Below are 22107 nucleotides of genomic sequence, written 5' to 3'. Positions count from 1 at the left end.
AGTATAAAACCTACCCAAGACAATAACCCTGTGTGCGTCTCTGTCGTGTTATTACTAGTTGCGCGATTTTGATAGTACATCTGGGAGGAGCAGGAAAAACACAAACACACATATGCGCACATTTTGGCAAAAATTGTTTAGTCATAAAATTACTTCTTCTACATGTAACAGAAGTATACAGTTTTAGTTTTGAGGAATTGTCTTTCTATGGCTCTCGTGATCTTTTCAAAGGGAAAAACCACAACTGTTCAATTAATAAATACAGAAATTACAACACGGGTAGAACCGTTCAATCACGAGAAGAATGAAGATCTGTTCTTTGATCTGACTATGATCAATTTTGCTTTAGGTTTTGGGGCCTCATGGTTGGTACAGTTGCGTAGTATATGAATTGCAAGTTACAAGTCAAAATACATAGTTAAAATCATCTTGGTACCAAATCACTGGTTAGTAAGCAATATCCTTGGTGACTAGTTGACCATCAATAATTGTTTCTTTTCAATGATAGTTATACATTATACAAATTATAGAAAAAAGGCTGCCAAATTAGTCAAACAAAATTAATATTTCATCTTTAGAGAGCAGTATATAGACAACACACGTGTATTTTCTTGAAATAATATTAGTATAAGGATTGGCGCGAAACGGAGAATGTTTCAACAGAGCATCGTATTTTGCGTTATTCGTATTAGTTTTTAAATTAATTCACTTTTATTTTATACAGAAATAACTATACAGTCAAATTAGCCCTTTTATGATCAGTGGAATAAATGTCTTTTTAGAAATGTGTAGGAATTTACATTAAAAACAAATAAAAAGAAACCCACATTATTCAAATCGATCATATTAAACTAATGCATTTAGTTGACTTTTAAATATATGAATAGCTCCTTCCAAAAAAATTAACCTTTTGTTACATTTTCTCAATATGGAATTTAGCATTTAGTTCGCAATCAGTTTATTGTCAAGCAGTGCTATAAATCATATTATTGTTGTACCTAAAGTAATCATGAAATATGGAATTATACTGCAGATATGAAATGGATATGGCCTAATAAGTTTGATAGATAATTTGCCTTCAAGTAATTGCAATCGACACTTATTCAACAGCGAACACTGGTCTTTCTTTCCATTTTGACCCAACTTTCATATCTACCTGGTGAGATCTAGGTATTACAATGCAGTCATGACGTATTTCCGCAGAGTTAATCCAATGTTATCGATATTTTTGATATGCAGTATTTAGTTTAACAACAGTAGGCACTGGAAGTCATTATTCGAAATTGTTTCATAAATATTCAACTGTTGCTAATTACAAACAAACCTGTAAATTTTGACTATCACTTTAAACAATTAAGATGGTTTTTTTCTTGGTATAGTTTTACAACAGATGATCTGGTAATTTCATCACAAAATAATATCTTACAAGATAGATAATTTACAATTAATAGTTCGATGCAGGGAATGAACAATATGATTCTTATTACGGTATCGGTCTTCACTTTCACAGGATGCAAGGACGAATAGCAGGAATCATACTCTCCAAAAATATTTAGTCCAGTTTGTCTAAAGCTTGTTAAATCGAACGTTTTGTAGGGAAATGTATATGCAGAACCAATATAAATACTAACTTAACGTTAGTTTTTGACTTCCTGTCTTATAAAAACCGCTAAACGTATCAGTATTTTGGAAGGCGTGTATTATTTTATTATACATAAGAGTCATCAGAGATAGATACTTAGTGAATGAATTGAAAACAGGGGTTATACCTAGGACTGATAATTTAGAGCCACTAGAAAACAAAGGCGCACTTTGTATATGCAAAAACTAAAAAAATAGGCACTTCGTAAACTAAAAAAATATGCCTTTTAACAAGTCGCTGTATAGTTTTTTGTCCTTGAATTCTAACATGCCAAAACAAGTGTGGTTCTGCTAACAATTTCTTTAGATTTAACTTCCTTAACCAGTCTGGTATGACTGCAAATTCAACACTGCAAAGTGTATTAACTTCATTAAGCCACTAGTATTTTTCTCAGACCAAATACGTTGTAAATCAAGGTATCCAATCTGCACTTGGGCTTCTTAGGACATTCGACAGCAAGATAGCAAGCGATTCAATCACACAATCACACAAAAACACGCATATTTTGTTATTCAGTACCCTTCAGTTTGTTTACGTGTTAAATCTTATAGCATATGTTGTAATTTGCCGATTGTAATTGCTTACAGATATAATCAATAAAAAAGAACAAACATAATTTGACTAAAGATTTTAATATCAGGCAGCCATTCGTAATCCCCAGTGATTTAAGAAATGTTGTTTTTTCCATTTGGCTGCATGTTCCACTAGAACAGTTTAATTATCTTTAATTTACCTAACAGTTTGTTGTAAAAAGGAAATATCATCAATATCCATGTAAGAACCGAATAAAACGAACATATCTGTTGAATCAAGTCCAACATCCAATAGACAAAGACATGTGAAAAGCCCATTTAATTCTTGGCGTAAGCATAGGTCAAGCAGTAAACAAGCATTCTATGAGTTGTAGAGACTTTGATGCTGACTTGATTTCTTGTAAAAAGATGTACATTTCTTTGATTATAATCCGCACAAGGACAGACTGGAAAGATATTATTGACAAAAAACTACAACAAAAGTAGCTACAGTTCTGTAGTTCCAGAGGATATCATCAGCTCAATAGTTGGTTCTTTTAAAGTACTGACATGATTTTTGATATATAATTTTCTAAAGTTCTCCTTTGACAAATCAAGAATTTATCAAGAAACTTCCTAAGGCAAAGCTTACCTCAGGCGGAAAAATAAGCTATACTAGGTCTCTTTTGGTCACAAGACTCCACTAGAATTTAAGTATTTATGCATTCTCCTCTATAACTATGTCGGATTAAACGTTTCAGATGCAGGATAATCCAGAAAAGCGCATCGGAGTAGCCAAATGTACTCTATGCAAAGAAAGTTTTCTATAATAAAAGACTATAGTTGTCGTTTGTTTAGGTGTTACATATTTGTTTTTCGTTCATTTTTTTACATAAATGAGGCCGTTAGTTTTCTCGTTTGAATTGTTTTACATTGTCTTATCGGGGCCTTTTATAGCTGACTGTGCGGTATTGGCTTTGCTCATTGTTCAAGGCCGTACGGTGACCTATAGTTGTTAATGTTTGTGTCATTTTGGTCTTTTGTGGATAGTTGTCTCATTGGCAATCATACCACATCTTTTTTTTTTTATATATAACCAGCACAAAAGACATATTGAAGAGGTTACGATTGCGGCATCATGGAAACGTATGTTATACGTCGGCGCTTTATATGTTTTGACAATGAAACAATCTTGACGCTTTATTTAACTTACTTTTGTATTTTAAAATGAAAACTAATTGGAAGTTGACGTAGAAAGTATTTTGTAAGTTGTATATACTTCAAACAAACAGTTTTTCTACAAAAAGGGGACAAGGCGCTACATGTTTTACTCTATCGATTCTATCTTTGTTGGTGTCAATATCAAATTCAAAATTTACAATAAACTACAACCTTTGTGTGTTGGCGTCTTTGTTGGTCTACTTGTATGTTCGTTTAATTTATTTTCTCAATTGTTTTGTATGACTGTGATGTTTGTTTACACATTTTTGTCTTCTGGATCCCAATTATTGTCAAATAAACCTATAATGTATGTTGTGTTTGCTCAACAATTGTTTCAATAACGAAACTATATAATAAAGAGTCATACAGGTGGAAAGTTTATCTAGCTATAAACCAGGTATTACCCACACCTAATCATTTTCTTCGGAAAGTGTCTGTACGAAGTTAGATGGTTCTTTTTTGACGTTAGATTTTGTCAGACCTTGTGGACTTCTCCGATTTGAAATTACTTCAGAGTTCGGTGTTTTTGTAAAAATCCTCAAAAAACATCACATCCCTGGCTATCAATTCCCAATTAATTTGTATTAAACACAACTACTGCAATCTTTTTAATTTTCATTTACAAAAATAAAATTTAAGCAGCAGCAGCATAAAACATAAAGACTTTAAATTGGGTTCCAACAGAACTGCAGTAGCAATAATATACAAACCCATACAGAAGCAGACAAATGGTGATGACCAACAAAAAGATTGCAATGAACACGACTGGAGCCGTACAAATCCATATAGATCGATACTCACGAAAATACAGAACAAAACCTTGCAAGATTCCTGCAAAAACATGACCATTTACTCTCACTCTGCCCCTAAAGAATGGAATTATCTTCCTTTTAAAAATAATAAACTCATCATTGATACCAGGATTATTTTGTTCTTGTAAGACAGACGCGCTTTTAGTCTTCAAAAGACTAAGAAAAGGGAGACAGTAAATACACAGTTACTTTCGTTTTTGAACATTATGAAAATGTGGGTCCGTTGTAGCTTACCAAAGAAATTAACGTTAAACATTGGGATAATTCAAAGTTAGGTACGGAGACTATCGGATTTGTCGAACCATTGTACAGCTTCAATGCACTTTTCGAGGATTTTTTTTTAGAAATTGGGTTAAAGTCCGAGAAACAAACACTTAAAGTTATGACTTTTCTCCTTCTCAGATACAATGAATTAGTAAAATTGATTGTTGACTATTGATGCAAGAACTGTTTTCCTTACCGAGCATCGTATTTCCCTTCTAGTTTGTAGGTTCAATGTGACTTGTGTTTGTTCTTTTCGTTACTTATCACAAAATGTATATGCATTACATATTCTACTTTGATTTATTGAATTGATGAGTGTTGTTTTGGATCAGGTGAAGATTTAAAGATAGGATATATGGAAAAAAAACAATCACTTTTTATTTGAGTACCTTTGATGCTTTTTAATTAGCTTGTGTGATGAAAACATACCTGTTAGAACTGATTAATTTATGACTAACGAGATCAATTAGGTTGGTCAACAACTCATTGAACATAACTAACTTTATTTAACTTAAAGTGATTAATGGGTGAAGACTGCGATGGTCGTATCTTGTTTTTGACGTAGAGTCAAATATTTAAAAGTTGTATATACTTATAATGTTATTGATCATAATTATCTTTTTATCTTTATTTAAAAAAAGAGAATTAGGAGCAAGATCAGAAGCCTTTTAAGATACAACAAATAAGATGTAAGCAATCAAAATTTTCGATTAAACTCCTCACGAACACGTTCAGTTTTAAGTTTTAAAAGCCGTAGAAAGAGACATGTGTAAATATTTTAAAATATCGATTTATTGAGAGAGAAAAATTATTTGTATGATGCATTTTGATGCATAACAATTATTGAATTATTTATTTCCAAAATATCCTTTCATAGGGTACCATGTTTTATTATATAATTATCACATTGTTAGAAATGATAAAATGGAGTTGGCATTGTAACAGTAGAAGAAAATGAATCGAGTACAATGAAAATTTAATTTCAAAATGGAAAATTTGCTTATTAAATATTAAAATATGATAAAAATCCCAATGATTTATACGTTTTAAATATCAAAACATGTTCAAAACAAAAGTTCAATATAATTCTTTTTATTAGACTTGTATTTCTATCATATAAATGGATCGATTCCATGAAGAGTATGATGATATCAAATGCCTATGAGATTTACATTGGTATGTCAACGAAAAACAAAAACATAATTACAAAGATTCCCTTGCGACTTTGGACTCGTTATCTGTATATGATTTATTTATTTAAATACCAATAATGCAATACTATCACAAACAAGTGGAATGAGGAGTTGCAATGAATTGTAGAAACATTTAAGGATAATGATTAGTTTTTTAATTTTTCTTATTTTTGGATATTTCGGGTGTATATTTTGTGAAGGTAAGTGATTTATATATAAAATAATAACGTAAATTTAACCATTGTTATCCTTTACATCAGCTTGAATTTAAGTGTAAATGGTACAAGTATCATATTATCATTGTGAAAATATGCTTAAGACCAAACTGCAGTCGTTGGTCTGGTTTGCGAATCGAAATCATGAACACGAAAGTAAAATAAAAAAAGTCTCATAATGTTAAAGGTAGTACAATACACTTGAAGGGTTTAAAAAACAAAATCGAGCGGGGTAATTTCTCCATTAAACAGAAGTTGCATTGGCAATAACAATATTTGGAGAGAAAAAAAAACACATCATAGATACATAAATTGAATGACATTTGCAATTTTTACCACATGTTCATTCCTAATATGAGCCCAGAGTCTTCTGAACAGTTTTTCAGGAAAAACGGTATGAGCAATCGGCAGATGAGGAATTAATTACAGGTCCTCTTTAAGAAGCTGAAGAAAAAGAAAGACACAAACTGACCCGTCTTGGCTACAAAACCTGAACGATTAATTATCTATGTACACATATATTTTTTAAGACACTTTTACTTGTTTCAATAAGAATGTTTAAACTTTTAAGTAAGTGTCCTTACAAACAACGTTATTTTGTTGGGGTTTCATGAAACCTTTTTCTGAATTATTACCATCAATTTCATCAGCAATCAAACCAGGGTTCAACATTATGTGAAACTAGTGTAGGGCGACCTGAATCAGATGTGGATACCAAAATATTCCAAAATTATTATAGTACATACAATCTAAGTATCTTCTAGTATTAAAAATTTTGTTCAATGAGAGTCGGTTGAAAACAAAACTCTACGACACATGAGATGTTTTCAGCTACCAAACTGTGAACTTTTCTTTTTGATGTAGCAATATTGCAGCATCCCCTGCACAATGAGTATATACCTCCCAGTTGTTACAATTTTCTAGAGCATAATTTCCAAAAAAAGATTTCCTAGATGGAGGGTTGCTGCTCACAATGAATATATGTTTCACAGGTGGCAGCATATATGTTCCAATTATAACTGCAATTATGTTCTTTTTACCTCAAATGTGACCTATCAAATTAGACCATCTCCGAGTTTTTACTTACATGAGCACTACGACGTGTGCAACGTGTGGAACAGTATCTGTTTACCACTCCGGAGCATCGAAGATAATTCCGTTTTTATGGTGGGGTTCGTCTTGCTCTGTCTTTGATTCGTTTATGAGGATATCCGCATCATGCATGTTTTTACATTTCTATTTTGTGCAGAGAGAGTTCTGTGCTCTCTCAATGTAAAAAAAAATTTATTATATGAGCTGTCTGTGAGTTTTTTTTCTGTCACAGTTCATAAAATTTGCAGCAGCAGTCCAATGTCCAGGTTATACCGCTTTACAGAACTTGGAAAATTTGTTTGATTAGTTCTCTATTCGAGTTTCAAGTTTGCACCAATATTCCAATCTCCCAACCTTTATATTGTGTAATCTCTTCTGACTTTTACCAATATGAATCTACTAAAAGAATTTGCTCTCCATCAATTGATGGCAGGTTAAGCTAGCTATAAAACAAGATTATAAATCCACCATTTTCTACATACGAAAATGCCTGTACAGTTTTTATCCATTCGTTTGATTTGTTTGAGATTTTGATTTTGACATTTGATTAAGGACTTTCCGTTTTGAAATTTCATCGCAGTTCAGTTTTATTTTTGGTGATTTTACTTTATACTTTTCAATTTGAAAAAAAGAATGTAAATATTCCTTAAAAATAGTTTAAAACTATTGGTTTTTTTTTCATCTATTTTTTCTACGGTTTATTATTCAGCTCTTAACGTACATGTCTGATGAAAAAAATCAAGAGACATCTTCATATTCTCCTCCATTTAAGCGAATCCGGCTATTTTTTTGTCATTTTCTTGAAGCTCATAGAGAAAGTCTGCCGGTTAAGAATAAAGTAATGACATTCAATTGGTTCCCTTATGATTACCGATTGTCAGTAGAAAAACACAACCTCGAAACATAACATAAATGTTGTCAATAAAAAAAATCCTGTATTTTGACGATGTCAGTATTCGTGAACTTTCTGTTTTGATCCTTCGAGTGGTTTGTATGGTTGATTTGTCCCTCAAATTACGATATGTGTTTTACTCTTATCATTCTGTTTAATGAAATAATTTGGACTAATCCTATAAATTTGTCTTCAGAAATTTATTGCACGAATTAAGAAGTCAAATGTTTTATACTATAGCACGAGAGAACGCATCTTGCACTGTAATTGGAACAAACCTGTTTATTTTTGTAGTATCCATATGTGATTCCCACCTCTTCTAGAGTAGATAAAAAAGTGGAATTAATTACTTTTGGAGTGTTAAAAACTCGAAGGAAGTGCTTGATAAATAAGTGATTTTGAATCTGTTCCAAGTTTTGATTTTTCTACCACTTTTCCTCACATTCTTATTAAGAAATAATTCACACATCTAATTAAATTGGCATTTAAAAAGTCCGAATGAGAATATATATGTTCAAACTCTTTTAGGTCATTTTTTAGTAGCAATAAACAAAAGAACTATGTTAATTGGACATGCTTTGATACTATATCAGCCCTTGAATTTTTACAAGATAACATTTTTGTTCGCTTTGGGGATTCCGTATATGGTCAGGTTATCGGAATTCCAATGGGGACTAACTGTTCACCACTTATTGCGGACCTGTTTTTTGTATTGCTATGAGTTACAATTTATGACAAAAATCAGCAAAGACCCATCGAAACAACATCTGATACAAAAATTTAATAATACTTTTAGATATTGGGATGATATATTGGCTCTCAATAATGACGACTTCAGTATATATACTAAAGCAAATTATCCTGTTGAACTTACTTTAAATAAAGCTAATACTAACAATGACCACTGCCTTTTCCTCGATCTTGATATCTATATCATAAACGGGAAGCTTAATACTAAAATTTATGATAAAAGAGATGATTTTTCATTTCCTATCGTAAATTATCCATTTTTAGATGGTGGCGTTCCCTTGTCAACATCTTATGGTGTTTATATATCCCAACTTGTACGATTCGCTCGTTTATGTAACAACGTTTTAGATTTTAACGAGAGAAATTTACGTATTACTGAAAAATTATTACACAAGGGTTTTCGATATCACAAACTAGTCAAACAATTTACTAAATTCTATCATCGGTACAAGGACATCATTCGTAAATATAACTCTACATGCAGACTTCTTGTACGTTCAGGTATTTCACATCCAATCTTTTATGGTAATATTTTTTATAAAGCACAAAACTGACAGTATTCACCGCAGAAGCTAACAAAACCTTTAAATAGACTTTTTAAGAAGGGATATAGTTATGATACTGTTGTCAGGTCATTAAAGATTGCATATTTTGGCTTTAATATTGATTCACTTACAGGGTCACAATTTGGGTCTTTGCATCGGAACTAAACACATTTATCTAAAAACAGTTGTTGGCATGACACGGGTTGTGTTCTTCTCATATATGTTATGATGGTATGATACTAAACCCCAAACGGGATGGATTGTGCCTGATATTCATATGATGAAGACATAATCTTTCAATCAGTTTAATTGAAGTCTGGAGCTGGCATGTCAGTTAACTGCTAGTAGTCTGTTGTTATTTTTCTTGTGTATAATTTGGAGTTTAGTATGGCGTTCATGATCCCTGAACTAGTATAAATATATTTATTTAGGGGCCAGCTTAAGGACGCCTCCGGGTGCGGGAATTTCTCGCTGCATTGAAGACCTATTGGTGACCTTCTGCTGTTGTCTGTTATGTGGTCGGATTGTTGTCTCTTTGACACATTCCCCATTTCCATTCTCAATTTTAAATTCACAGTAACGCTGAAGCCCTGTTTGGTTGCCTATTAAATATTTATTAATGATGTTGAAATGGTAGTAGGCCGATCCAGCATTACAACATTATGTGTAAGATTATTTCGGAAATTGTAGTATCCAGGAGGGTAAAAGAAGATCCAGTTCTTTGTTGATTGTTGAAATCTCAAAGGAACATACAGCCAATCTTTGATTTATCATTATTTCATTTAAATATAAGTTGTTGGAATATATGTTGGGTTTTCAAAGGAGGTATCATAACTGAATTCTTGTATATATTGATATATTGATTCCGTTGATATATTGTGATACAAATAACAACGATATTGTCAGGGTCTTTATCTGATTGAACAACAACGTTATAACATATTTGAAATGAAAGTAGGAGGAAGACCTTTTGCAAAGAAAGAAACTTGGGAAAAAGTAGCAGCTACATCTTCTTTTTCACGTTTTGCGCATTGGCTTGTTCTAATACCTGAATTCTCATTAGTATTTAAATGTTGTACTTTGCAGTTTAAATCATTTGATCCTTTAATTAAATATTTCGTTTCGAAGTGTCCTTGACAATGATTAAGTCACGCAACTTGTACTGGAACAATCTGGGGCCTAAGACTTTTAGATAGTGAGATTCGGTTCTGCAACACATAATTGTAGGTCAATGATTATTCGCCATGCGGTAAAGACTTAACTTTTAGGAGGATATTGCCTAAATTGATGGTCTCAAGACCTTTGTTTGTAAAAGATTTTTTTTAGAAAGGATTGATTCTCCGATTTATCCCTTTTTTTATAATGACAACAGGGTTATAAGTCTTTAATGAACAGTATTCGAAATGCACACAGCTGTGAATTTGTATCCATTAGAATGGGCATACGTGACCGGAGTTTCAAAACATCATGTGTACAAAGAAATAGTTTTAAAAGTTGTAGTGTCGTGGATGTAATAAACATTCAGCGGGTTTTTTTTTTTTATATAAAAAAGATAATTCAGCAAGTACTCATGAAGGGTATTCAATGCATTATAACGATGGTGATATCTGCATCTACGCCCAGGTTCAGAGTTGAAATATTCGAACTGAAAGCGGGACTTGATAAAGAAATATATAATTAATTTTCATTACAATCAATAGGTGTCATTATTTCCAATTTCAAAATCCAGTATGGTGTGTACTCTTCTTTGCGTCATCAGGTACATTTTAAAAATAATGCAAACTTGCATGAATGAACTGAATGATCAGACTGAATTGTGACCCCGCCGCATTATGTATGTGCCTGTTCTAATTCAGTAGTTGTCATTGGTTTCTGTATATCAGATGTTCGGCCAATTACTATAGCCCCTATTTCAATATTAATAAAAATACACAAGAAAAAAGATTCATTAAAGTTAAGTTTCTTTTTATGTAAATTGGCCGATTTTGTTAAAACTTTTAAGCATTGTTCATAGTCAAATCATGATAAATGACTCAAGATAAAACATGAGTTAAAACTTCGTAATAAAATTCATTAAACATATCCAGTTTTTTTTTTTATCAATTATTTAAATTAGAAAATTAAATGACAGTCTGGGTTCGTGTTGTTATTCTTTAGTTTTCTATGTTGTGTCATGCGTACTTTTGTTTGTCTGTTTGTCTTTTTCATTTTTAGCCATGGCGTTGTCAGTTTATTTTCGATTTATGAGTTTGATTGTCCCTCTGGTATCTTTCGTCCTTCTTGGAGTGTCCTTCAAATAGCCCCGACCTTAGTTGTATCAACATTTACTTTTAGTACACATACACATGTATAAATTTTAAAACAATAAAAATAAATGTTCCTCGAAAAGTATCATCAACATGTTAATAGACCATACATATTGTAATTATAGAGTGCTGCTAAAATATTTTGCACATTCTCTTGAACCTATATTTTTCAACCCCATCTTTAATTTTTCAATAGTTTTGTCAATCTGAACGCAAGAAGATGTAGTATTACCATCAATCAGACAACAAACAATTCACATTAAGAATTTAGATTTCATAACAACAAACGTGCAGTGATGTGAGATTTGTTTTGCTCCGTAATGAAGGCCTCACTGTGACTTTGAGGTGAAGTACAGTAATAAAAGCGTTGTTCCGTTTCTTTTTGTGTGAGTTTTGTTTTGCGGTGCATATACTGGTTTTGTGTCATGGATGGATACCTCATATCCTTCTTTTTTTTACTAAGTATATGCAAAAAGAAAAAAAAGGTTGCGTCACTCTTTTTACTTCTATTATCTTTTTGTTAAAAATTAGAGGAGGCAGTTGCCATTAAAATAGGTTAATTGGAATCTAGAAACATTACTAATCAATTTCGACATATTTTGTTTAAAAGTAATTAATATCATTAAACAGAAACATGCCACTCATATATATCGAAATAAATTCAATCCAATAGATGATTTTTGAATTACAGATATCTATTTAACAACGAATGGAACTTACGAATACACAGTTTTAGAGAACCTAGAACCGTTTTCTTATATTTGTGGAGAAATGAATTTCCAGATTCGAGGTAAAAAAAATGCTTTCATTGCATTACTCTCTGGAAATGACGATTCAGAGCCTCTATATGAAATAGCATTTGGAATAAAGGATCTGTGTTCAACAATCAGAAAGGAGAAAGGTGAGCTAAACACCACATGCCCTCCCAGTGGTCTTGAGGTCTTCAATTATTTAGGAGGAACTACAAATGTATTCAAAAACTTTACGATCAGGTGGAACAATGGCACTATATACGCCAAAACACCATTTAAATCTATGACTTTGAATGACGATTCTCCTTTACCTGTAAAGAAAATTGCAGTTACAACAGCAGGTGACGTATCTGCAGATTGGCACTTCAACACAGAAGGTATGTATTTTTATAAAGTCCTTTTCCCTACATTATTTTGTTTTATCATATTAACTGATATTAAAGGAACTAAACAGTCTTACCAATAACTGAAGTAATATTTATGTTATGATACGAATTGGAATTCAGTAGGATACTGAATTCGTCTTATACAAATCTGAATTCCAATATCTGCTAGTAAACATTTGAAGCCGTAAGAGGATTCTTGATTGTACTTGAGTAGGATCTAGAATATTACTAAAACAGTAGTTACAAGTAATAAGATTCTGGACCTTAATATACACTTGTTTTTATTTTTACTAATCCACTTGAGAAGGAAAACTGAATAATACATGCCAAATCTTCTTATATCTACAAATTTAGGAAGATACAATGCCACTTTCAATACTTTTCGTTACATATGTGAAATATATAAATTTCTTGGAAATTCTTTAAATTAAGCACCATCTGCTTATACTTTTTTTTAATGGTATTTCGATAAGCAAATAATTTTTACTTTACAACATGAATAGGAATTAGGGAACAGATTGTGTGTAAAAAAGTAGCAAGATTGTCTTCTGAATATTAATTTGAAGACATTGAAAATGTTGTTGTATTTCTAAAAAAAAATTGTATCGAAAGAAATAATCAATATAAATGAATTGAACCTAACCTATTAGACAACATTTGAAAGACTTCCAATAAAATTTCGATTTTGGTCAAAATGTCCTTCCGATTATTCACAATTTGTCAGAATTGAAGTGTTTAACAATATCTACATATGCATAGGTATCTATATTTTTTGTTATCAAATATTATGGAACACGTGCACATTAGATTGCTGTTATACTCTTCAAGTGCTTCGCATGCACCTATTTTCTTTTTTAATTCAGACAAGTTTGATAAATTGGGCTTACTAGAAAGAAAATTAAAAAAATATTTTTTTTGTTGTTGTCATCTATAGTATAATCAAAGATCTTCCTAGTACAATCTGGAAATCACAATTTTTTACAAATGGATATTTGGAATTCTGTTTTGTACTTGTCTGACACAAGTGTAAATCAGAATTCCAATTTCTACTAGATTTTATTGAAATTCAAATATATATACTTAAAGGATTCTGGAGCCGACTGAATTCCAATATATACTGTCAAATTTACATACTTATAATTGAAAGAGAAAAACCTTGACAAGTGTATTTTACGTTTTATAAAGCAAACAATTATATTTTTATTCATCAAATAGTTGTCAAAGGTACCAGGATTATAATTTAATACACCAGACGCGCGTTTCGTTTCGTCTACATTAGACTCATCAGTGACGCTCAAATCAAAATAGTTATAAAGCCAAACTAGTACAAAGTTGAAGAGCATTGAGAACCCGAAATTCAAAAAAGTTGTGCCAAATACAGCTAAGGTAATCGATTCCTGGGATAAGAAAATCTTTAGTTTTTCAGAAAAATTTAAAGTTTTGTCAACAGGTAATTTATTAAAAATCCATATAATTGATATTCATGTCAACACCGAAGTGCTGACTACTGGGCTGGTGAAACCCTCGGGGACGAAACGTCCACCAGTAGTGGCATCGATCCAGTGGTGTAAATAGTTGTCAAAGGTACCAGGATTATAGTTTAATACACCAGACGCGCGTTTCGTCTACATAAGAATCATCAGTGATGCTCAAATCAAAATAGTTATAAAGCTAAACAAGTACAAAGTTGAAGAGCATTGAGGACACCGAAGTGCCGACTACTGGGCTGGTGATACCATCGGGGACGAAACGTCCACCAGCAGTGGCATCGATCCAGTGGTGTAAAAATTAAGTTCTTAAATAGTCATATTTTCTCGTTCAGAAATTCAATGCTTATACTCGATGTTATAGTAAGGATAACAATAAAAAGTATTTATATATTAGTCTCCAATTTTATTTTAACCGTCAGGATTTTACTTCGTCAAAACTATCTTTCCATTATTCTAGGTAATTTTTTACAATCGTAAAAATTGAAGGCATTGTAGAGATAGCCCGCTGTCAATTAAGCTCTTGAAAACCGATAAATTTATCCACATTGCACCATTACAATCCTTATATGCCATTTGTATTTAAAAAAAAATAGCTATTGAACATCATTAAATGTACTTTCCTGTTTTCAGTAAACTTTCTCCCCTATAAAATGAAATATTTTTTCATTCTTTAATAACAATGTTATTTTTCTAAAACACATTTCACCTCCTTCCTTTGCTATTTTTATATATACATGTCGTGTACATGTTATTATTTTGTACAGGTTATTACCTGTACAAAAAATTTATACAAGTAATTACTTGTATGATGCCATCATACAAGTTATTACTTGTGCAAATACAATTGTACAAGTAATTACTAGTACAATTTTTACTGAGAAAAAGATAATAACTTGTACAAATCATTATTTTACCTTGGCCTATTTGATGTTCACAACAAATCGTTTCGCTTTTAACAAATAATTCATTACTTAGCCTAAAGATATAAACTCTCAATAAGTGAGTACGTTTTATATATCATATTTATGAGCAAAACTGTTCAGTTTAGTGGTCAAAACTAAAGTGTAGAGATGTGAAACAGTATAGAAAAGAAATTTCACGATAAAATAATTAAATTGTGTGATGACAATAAATCTTCTAATAATTCAATATTTACACGTGTAAGATACAGAGAGGCTATTGGTAATGCAAAGGAAGCAAAATTAAGTTCCCAAAAGACTGCTCTTCAAAGATATTTCTTAAGGCAGTATGTTGTTTTGAGTGAAGCAGGAATTGAAAAAAATATTATTGTACAGTAGATGAACTTTACCCGTTGATTAGAACTGCACATTCTGGAGTTGGTTATGGAGGCATCCACACAACATATAAGGAGTAAAAAAACAAACAATTTGCAAATATAAGCAGAGAAGTTATTAGACTTTTTATTCAGATGTGTGAACAGTGTATTTTGAAAAAAAGTCGCTCTGAAATCATCAAATTAGTTGTTCGTCGTATCACATCCTGTAAACTTCTAACATTTCAAAAGCAATACTAATAAAAAGTTATCAAAAGTACCAGGATTATAATTTTATACGCCAGACGCGCGTTTCGTCTACATAAGACTCATCAGTGACGCTCAGATCAAAATAGTTAAAAAGCCAAAACAAATACAAAGTTGAGGAGCATTGAGGACCCAAAATTCCAAAAAGTTGTGCCAAATACGGTTAAGGTAATCTACTCCTGGGGTAAGAAAATCCTTGGTTTTTCGAAAAATTCAAAGTTTTGTAAACAGAAAATTTATAAAAATGACCATATAATTGATATTCATGTCAACACCGAAGTGCTGACTACTGGGTTGGTGATACACTCGGGGACGAAACGTCCACCAGCAGTGGCATCGACCCAGTGGTGTAAAAAGTTATCAAAAGTACCAGGATTATAATTTTATACGCCAGACGCGCGTTTCGTCTACATAAGACTCATCAGTGACGCTCAGATCAAAATAGTTAAAAAGCCAAAACAAATACAAAGTTGAGGAGCATTGAGGACCCGAAATTCCAAAAAGTTGTGCCAAATACGGCTAAGGTAATCTACTCCTGGGGTAAGAAAATCCTTAGTTTTTCGAAAAATTCAAAGTTTTGTAAACAGAAAATTTATAGAAATGACCATATAATTGATACTCACGTCAACACCGAAGTGCTGACTACTGGGTTGGTGATACCCTCGGGGACGAAACGTCCACCAGCAGTGGCATCGACCCAGTGGTGTAAAAGTTATCAAAAGTACCAGGATTATAATTTTATACGCCAGATGCGCGTTTCGTCTACATAAGACTCATCAGTGACGCTCAGATCAAAATAGTTAAAAAGCCAAAACAAATACAAAGTTGAGGAGCATTGAGGACCCGAAATTCCAAAAAGTTGTGCCAAATACGGCTAAGATAATCTACTCCTGGGGTAAGAAAATCCTTAGTTTTTCGAAAAATTCAAAAGTTTTGTAAACAGAAAATTTATAAAAATGACCATATAATTGATATTCATGTCAACACCGAAGTGCTGACTACTGGGTTGGTGATACCCTCGGGGACGAAACGTCCACCAGCAGTGGTATCGACCCAGTGGTGTAAAAAGTTATACACTTGAAAATAAGAAAAGAAAAACAAACACAATACAAATTTCAAAAATACGACAAAAAACCCATAAGAGAAGAGTTTTTAAATAAAAAGAAACAAATATAACTTAAAGATAGTGAGTTGTACAAGTTATTATCATTTTCTCCCAAAAAATTGTACAGGTAATTACTTGTACAATTGTATCTGTACAAGTTTTTGTACAAGTAATAACCAGTACAAAATAATAAAATGTACACAACATATATATAAATAAACTTAAAATATTTCTCTCTATGTTATTGTAATCATTGACTATATTCGTTTGCTATGCAGCATGTAATTATAGCTAGTAATTTTTTTTGAATTTAAGGAGACGGATTTTTATAAGAGCACTGGTCTTTTTCCCTTATCCCAGTTATTGAATCATTTCTATATTTCGTATTTATGTCTTTACCCTTAAGCTGTATGTATAATGACTTCCTTTATAAAAATATGTTTCGCAGTGAGGAAATGAGGATCGCAATTTTGCAATGAGGATCAATTCTCAGTTTTCAAGAGCTAAATTGAAAGCGCGACATCCCTATAATGCCTTCCATTTTCACGATTTAACGCAATATAATCCTGACAGTTCAGTCAGTTTCTGTGTAAAGTTCTGCTTACATACACAAAGCCATCCCCTTTTATTTTATAAAAGAATACACGAAGGTTGATCATTTTCAGCTTCAATACAGCGACAGTAAATTAATAAAATAATTGAAAATAATGTTTTTATACATTATTCAAAATGTTAATTAGATAAATATGTGCCTCTGCTCATTGAACATCTTGAGATAATCCCTCCTCGAAAATGTTACCTGTTGTACTAGGCATATGTGAAGCGTCAGTGTTGAAATGTTTTCGAAACTGAATATTTGACCGCGAAAAACGGTCATACAATACAACAAATTAATTCCTAATATAACATTATTCTTAGTTTCGAATATGTTTTCGAAACTGAATATTTGACCGCGAAAAACGGTCATACAATACAACAAATGAATTCCTAATATAACATTATTCTTAGTTTCTAATATGTTTTCGAAACTGAATATTTGACCGCGAAAAACGGTCATACAATACGACAAATGAATTCCTAATATAACATTATTCTTAGTTTCGAATATGTTTTCGAAACTGAATATTTGACCGCGAAAAACGGTCATACAATACAACAAATGAATTCCTAATATAACATTATTCTTAGTTTCGAACATGTTTTCGAAACTGAATATTTGACCGCGAAAAACGGTCATACAATACAACAAATGAATTCCTAATATAACATTATTCTTAGTTTCGAATATGTTTTCGAAACTGAATATTTGACCGCGAAAAACGGTCATACAATACAACAAATGAATTCCTAATATAACATTATTCTTAGTTTCGAATATGTTTTCAAAACTGAATATTTGACCGCGAAAAACGGTCATACAATACAACAAATGAATTCCTAATATAACATTATTCTTAGTTTCGATTTTTTGTTTGTTGGAAAAGGTGGTGGGATAAAAAGAAAAAAACTAAACATTAGTTTGATTCCGATAGAAGGGCAAAGTTGAATATGGAATTAAAATCTGATTAAGGCAAAGCTTGTTAAACCAGACATAATCAGATTACCAATAAGTAGTGAAAACAAGAAAATTAAAAAGCGAAAATTATTGGCAAAAGTTTGTGAAAAAGAGCAAAATGTTTGCGATATAACAAAAAAATAAAAGAAAATGTATAGCACTACTTTGATTCCATAAGAAACAGTCTTTCTTACTATGATTGTTACTATGAATTTTGTTAAATATTTACTATAACGTTTTTAATTTTTTTCTTTTAGTTTCAATTCCAGACGGATGCAATATTCCAGTTCAACAAACAACTACCACAGTTGGCGATAGTACTCAAGAAAACCAAGTCTGCATGTGTCCATGTTCGCGGGTCCCGAATAGTAAATGGCTCTATCTTAAAAACTTAAATCTTACATTGGATGAAATACGAGTGATTCTTACTGATGAACTTGAAAATTTGCGAAAAAATTTAACAATCGATAAGACCAACACATCAGCATATTTACGTACAAAAATATCTGCACCAGATAATCGTCCTTCTGCAAAATCGATTGGTTCAGTCGGCGTACTATTTCTGGTCACAATCGTCGTTTTAATTTTCGGGTCTGATATTATTAATTTGTTCAAAGCAGCACAACAAATTTATAAACGCTGAATCAATCAAAAATATTGTTGTAAAATATCAATGTGCAGTTTTACTTGGAAAGGCTGAAATTACCTTGAATTGACATCTGCTAAGCATGTTCATGCACAAAATTAACATGCTGCTAGATTACTACAATTCGTACATATATCATCTGCACTATTTACCCCGATCTTTAACAGAAGTACGGTGCTATTTTCTTTAAATCAAGTTCTTGACTGCGAAATAATAATAAAATATGACAAACGTTTCCCCCATTTCAATGCAAAAAGAGATCTTAGTTATCTGCATTTTTGTCAATTTATTTTTTCCTACTAAAACTTCTTTGGTATTGTCAACTTTAATATCACAACAACACCTTTTTCTTTACGTCTTTTTTAATTTTAGATCCATTTGAATGTTTCGTTTCAGTATTTTAGTCGTTGAGTTGTATGTATGTAATGCACGTTTACACAATTTTGGCTACTGGATCCCAATTACTGTCAAATCAACCAATTACGTCTGTTTGGGTTACCCACTCAATATAACGGAACTATGAATAACTGCCATAGAAGTGGGAGACTATACCAAGTCAGAAATATGACAGTGATTGTTTTCTATTTCCGTGGTTGATGACGTTTATTTTTTTTAGTTTTTAAGAAGTTATGTAATTTTGTTTTTACTTTTCTACCTTTTTTTAATATTGTTGTCATTTCGACACGTACAGGTCAATATACAAAGATAGACAGGTGTCAATAAATAGTATCAATTTCTTAATCGCCCCCTATTTGTTTTGCAAAAGTTGAAACTTCGCAGTTTGATCATTGTAAATGCAATAACTAATCATTTCGGACCAAAACAAAACTGTTAAAAAGACATTCAAGTAAATGATTTATTTTTCAAAGACAAAACCTTATTTTATTTCATGCGAGACACAATTAAAAAGTATATAAATAACACATAGATGAGAGTGTGATAGAGCAGATTGGTACCCCGAGAAAACATTGTCAACCGCGGCGAATGCTTTTTCGAGGGGTACCAATCTGCTCTATCACCCTCTCAGCTATGTGTTATTTAATTTATTATACTGAATATTATATCATTATTGTCTTTTACAGATTAATTTTATTTTAAAAGTATTTTTCTATGACGTCACGTACATAACAACGTTATGGGTATTCGAAAAAACAACAAAATTAAGCAAGTTTTTTTAATTTTTTTATTTTGACAGTTAAATAATAAAATCTGAGCCAAAATGTAAAACTTAAGCACTGTATTCAATAACTTGATGTAAATTCAATTCATTGTCTTTTAAATTGTCGATTTTGATTGGTCTGGACGAGAGGGTAACATTGAAAAAAATTGTCACCCTCTCAGCTATGTGATAGAGTAAATTAACACCCTCGTATAAGCCAATCAAAATATTGCATTTTAACGTGAAGTATAATAATATTAATTATCATATCACCTGCTTATGGCAATTGATATTATACTTTGATTGCAGTATAATAACATTCAATTAACTTGGCCACACGTGTAACTAAATATTGTCTTATCGTTTGTGCACTCTATCCGTTTAGCTAATGTTGCTACAAGGCAGCCCTCTCACCCGCAAAGTGGAAAGGGGTTAATATAAGTTGCAATACATGTTTCCCAATCCACTATAAATAAATTTATTTAAACTAAACTATCCGTTTGGCGCAACCAAAATAAAGTAAAGCAAAATGCTTAGAACATTTAATGACATCAAAACAAAAACACAGCAAGCTGTGGTATCTTTTGTTTTAAGTTGAAGAGTATTGCGAGCTTGCTAGTCAAATTATTGCAGTGTCTATCGTACTTGTCTTTACTCAAATTAAGGATACGTCACAGATACGATTTAAAAAATGAGATAACAATCAAACAAATTTAATGCAACAGACTCACTTGAAGTTTTGCAAAAGGACACGGCAAGTTAGCAACACTACGCATGGTTTATGAAGGAATTGGAAGATTTCCTCTGGAGGTAAAGGTGAAAGTTAGATTGATTTTATATATTGTTAAACTGTGAATAATGCATCAAAACTTTGTTCTTTATTGTATAGATTTATGCTTTAAAGCCAATTACATAACTAAACCTTAAATGGGATAATTCTGTACTGGCATTGAATTATAATCAAATGGGCTACTCTTGTAAATTGTTCATACTTTATAATCAGAGAGTTAAAACGTGGTATACTGATATAAAAGTTTGATGACATGGACGATTTAAATTGATGTCGAAATAAAATTCTTTAGAAAGCTTCCTTACCTTCATATATAATTTAGGCATTGGATCACATATTTTAAGGAAATTCACATGTTTGTCTCCCATACGAAATTTGAAGAAGATAAAATTTACCGAAATAGAGGAGTTCGCTTCTCGTTTTTTAAATATATTTTTTTTTAAACACTAGTTTATATTGATAGGGGATAAATAAAGGAATTAAAAGAGAAAACAAAATATATATGTCAATGTGCTTGTTTTGGAGATATTAGCCATTGAAATTTTGGCGGGAAAATGTTCTCTCATGACTTTTCGTAGCTTTATCACTGACAAGTTTAAGTTCTCAAAAAGAATTAAAATTTTATAGGACTTTTACAGATGGCTTATCATTAAACATGTAACAGATTTATGAAAAGAAATAGGGGGTCAATGGACAATTTGTTAAAGGTTTTCAAATGGATAAAACTAGAGGATTCTGAAAATCTGACAAAAATTCGAAAACATTACAAGCAAACATCCTTAAAGTTTTATTGTTTACCTACCTACGTTACAGTGAATCCTAATAAAAGGGACTGCTTTCAATATATAGTGAACACCTGTGTATGCAATTTTCTGTGTTTATCAAAAATGTTAACAAGTGTTGAAATGTTTTTATATGTAATTGTTATTTCCACATTTATGAATTTATTGATACCGCTGTTACACATGTATCTGTGTTTGCGTTTTCAAATAAAATCTTAAAACATTGCCTTTTTTTTTAACCTAATATTTTTTTTATATAAGTTGAAAAGCATTGGGGATAAAAAAAAAAACTAAAACAAACCAACCCAGCTATGGTTATCTTTTACTGAGGTTGAAAAGCCATAGTATTTCAAAGTTTTGTGAACAGTTAATTTATAAATTATGACCATATCACTGATAATTCACGTCAACGCAGAAGTGTTGACTACTGGGGTGGTGAAACCCTCAGTAAAGTTAGA

The 22107-nt window shown here is 31.6% G+C and overlaps 1 protein-coding gene across 1 annotated transcript; it reads left to right on the top strand.

Moving 5' to 3' along the window:
* Nucleotides 1–5742: 5742 nt before the first annotated feature.
* LOC134723415 (uncharacterized) lies at nt 5743–21818 on the top strand. The gene is made up of 3 exons (XM_063587031.1): nt 5743–5844; nt 12136–12573; nt 18530–21818. Exons 1-3 carry the CDS (start codon nt 5787–5789, stop codon nt 18913–18915), a joined length of 882 nt encoding a protein of 293 aa, XP_063443101.1. The 5' UTR covers nt 5743–5786; the 3' UTR covers nt 18916–21818.
* Nucleotides 21819–22107: the final 289 nt, after the last annotated feature.

Source organism: Mytilus trossulus, chromosome 6, assembly GCF_036588685.1.
Source record: "Mytilus trossulus isolate FHL-02 chromosome 6, PNRI_Mtr1.1.1.hap1, whole genome shotgun sequence".
NCBI classification, from domain to species: Eukaryota; Metazoa; Mollusca; class Bivalvia; order Mytilida; family Mytilidae; genus Mytilus; species Mytilus trossulus.
The sequence above is the reverse complement of the archived record's forward strand: the minus strand, read 5'-3'. Positions and strand labels throughout refer to the sequence as shown.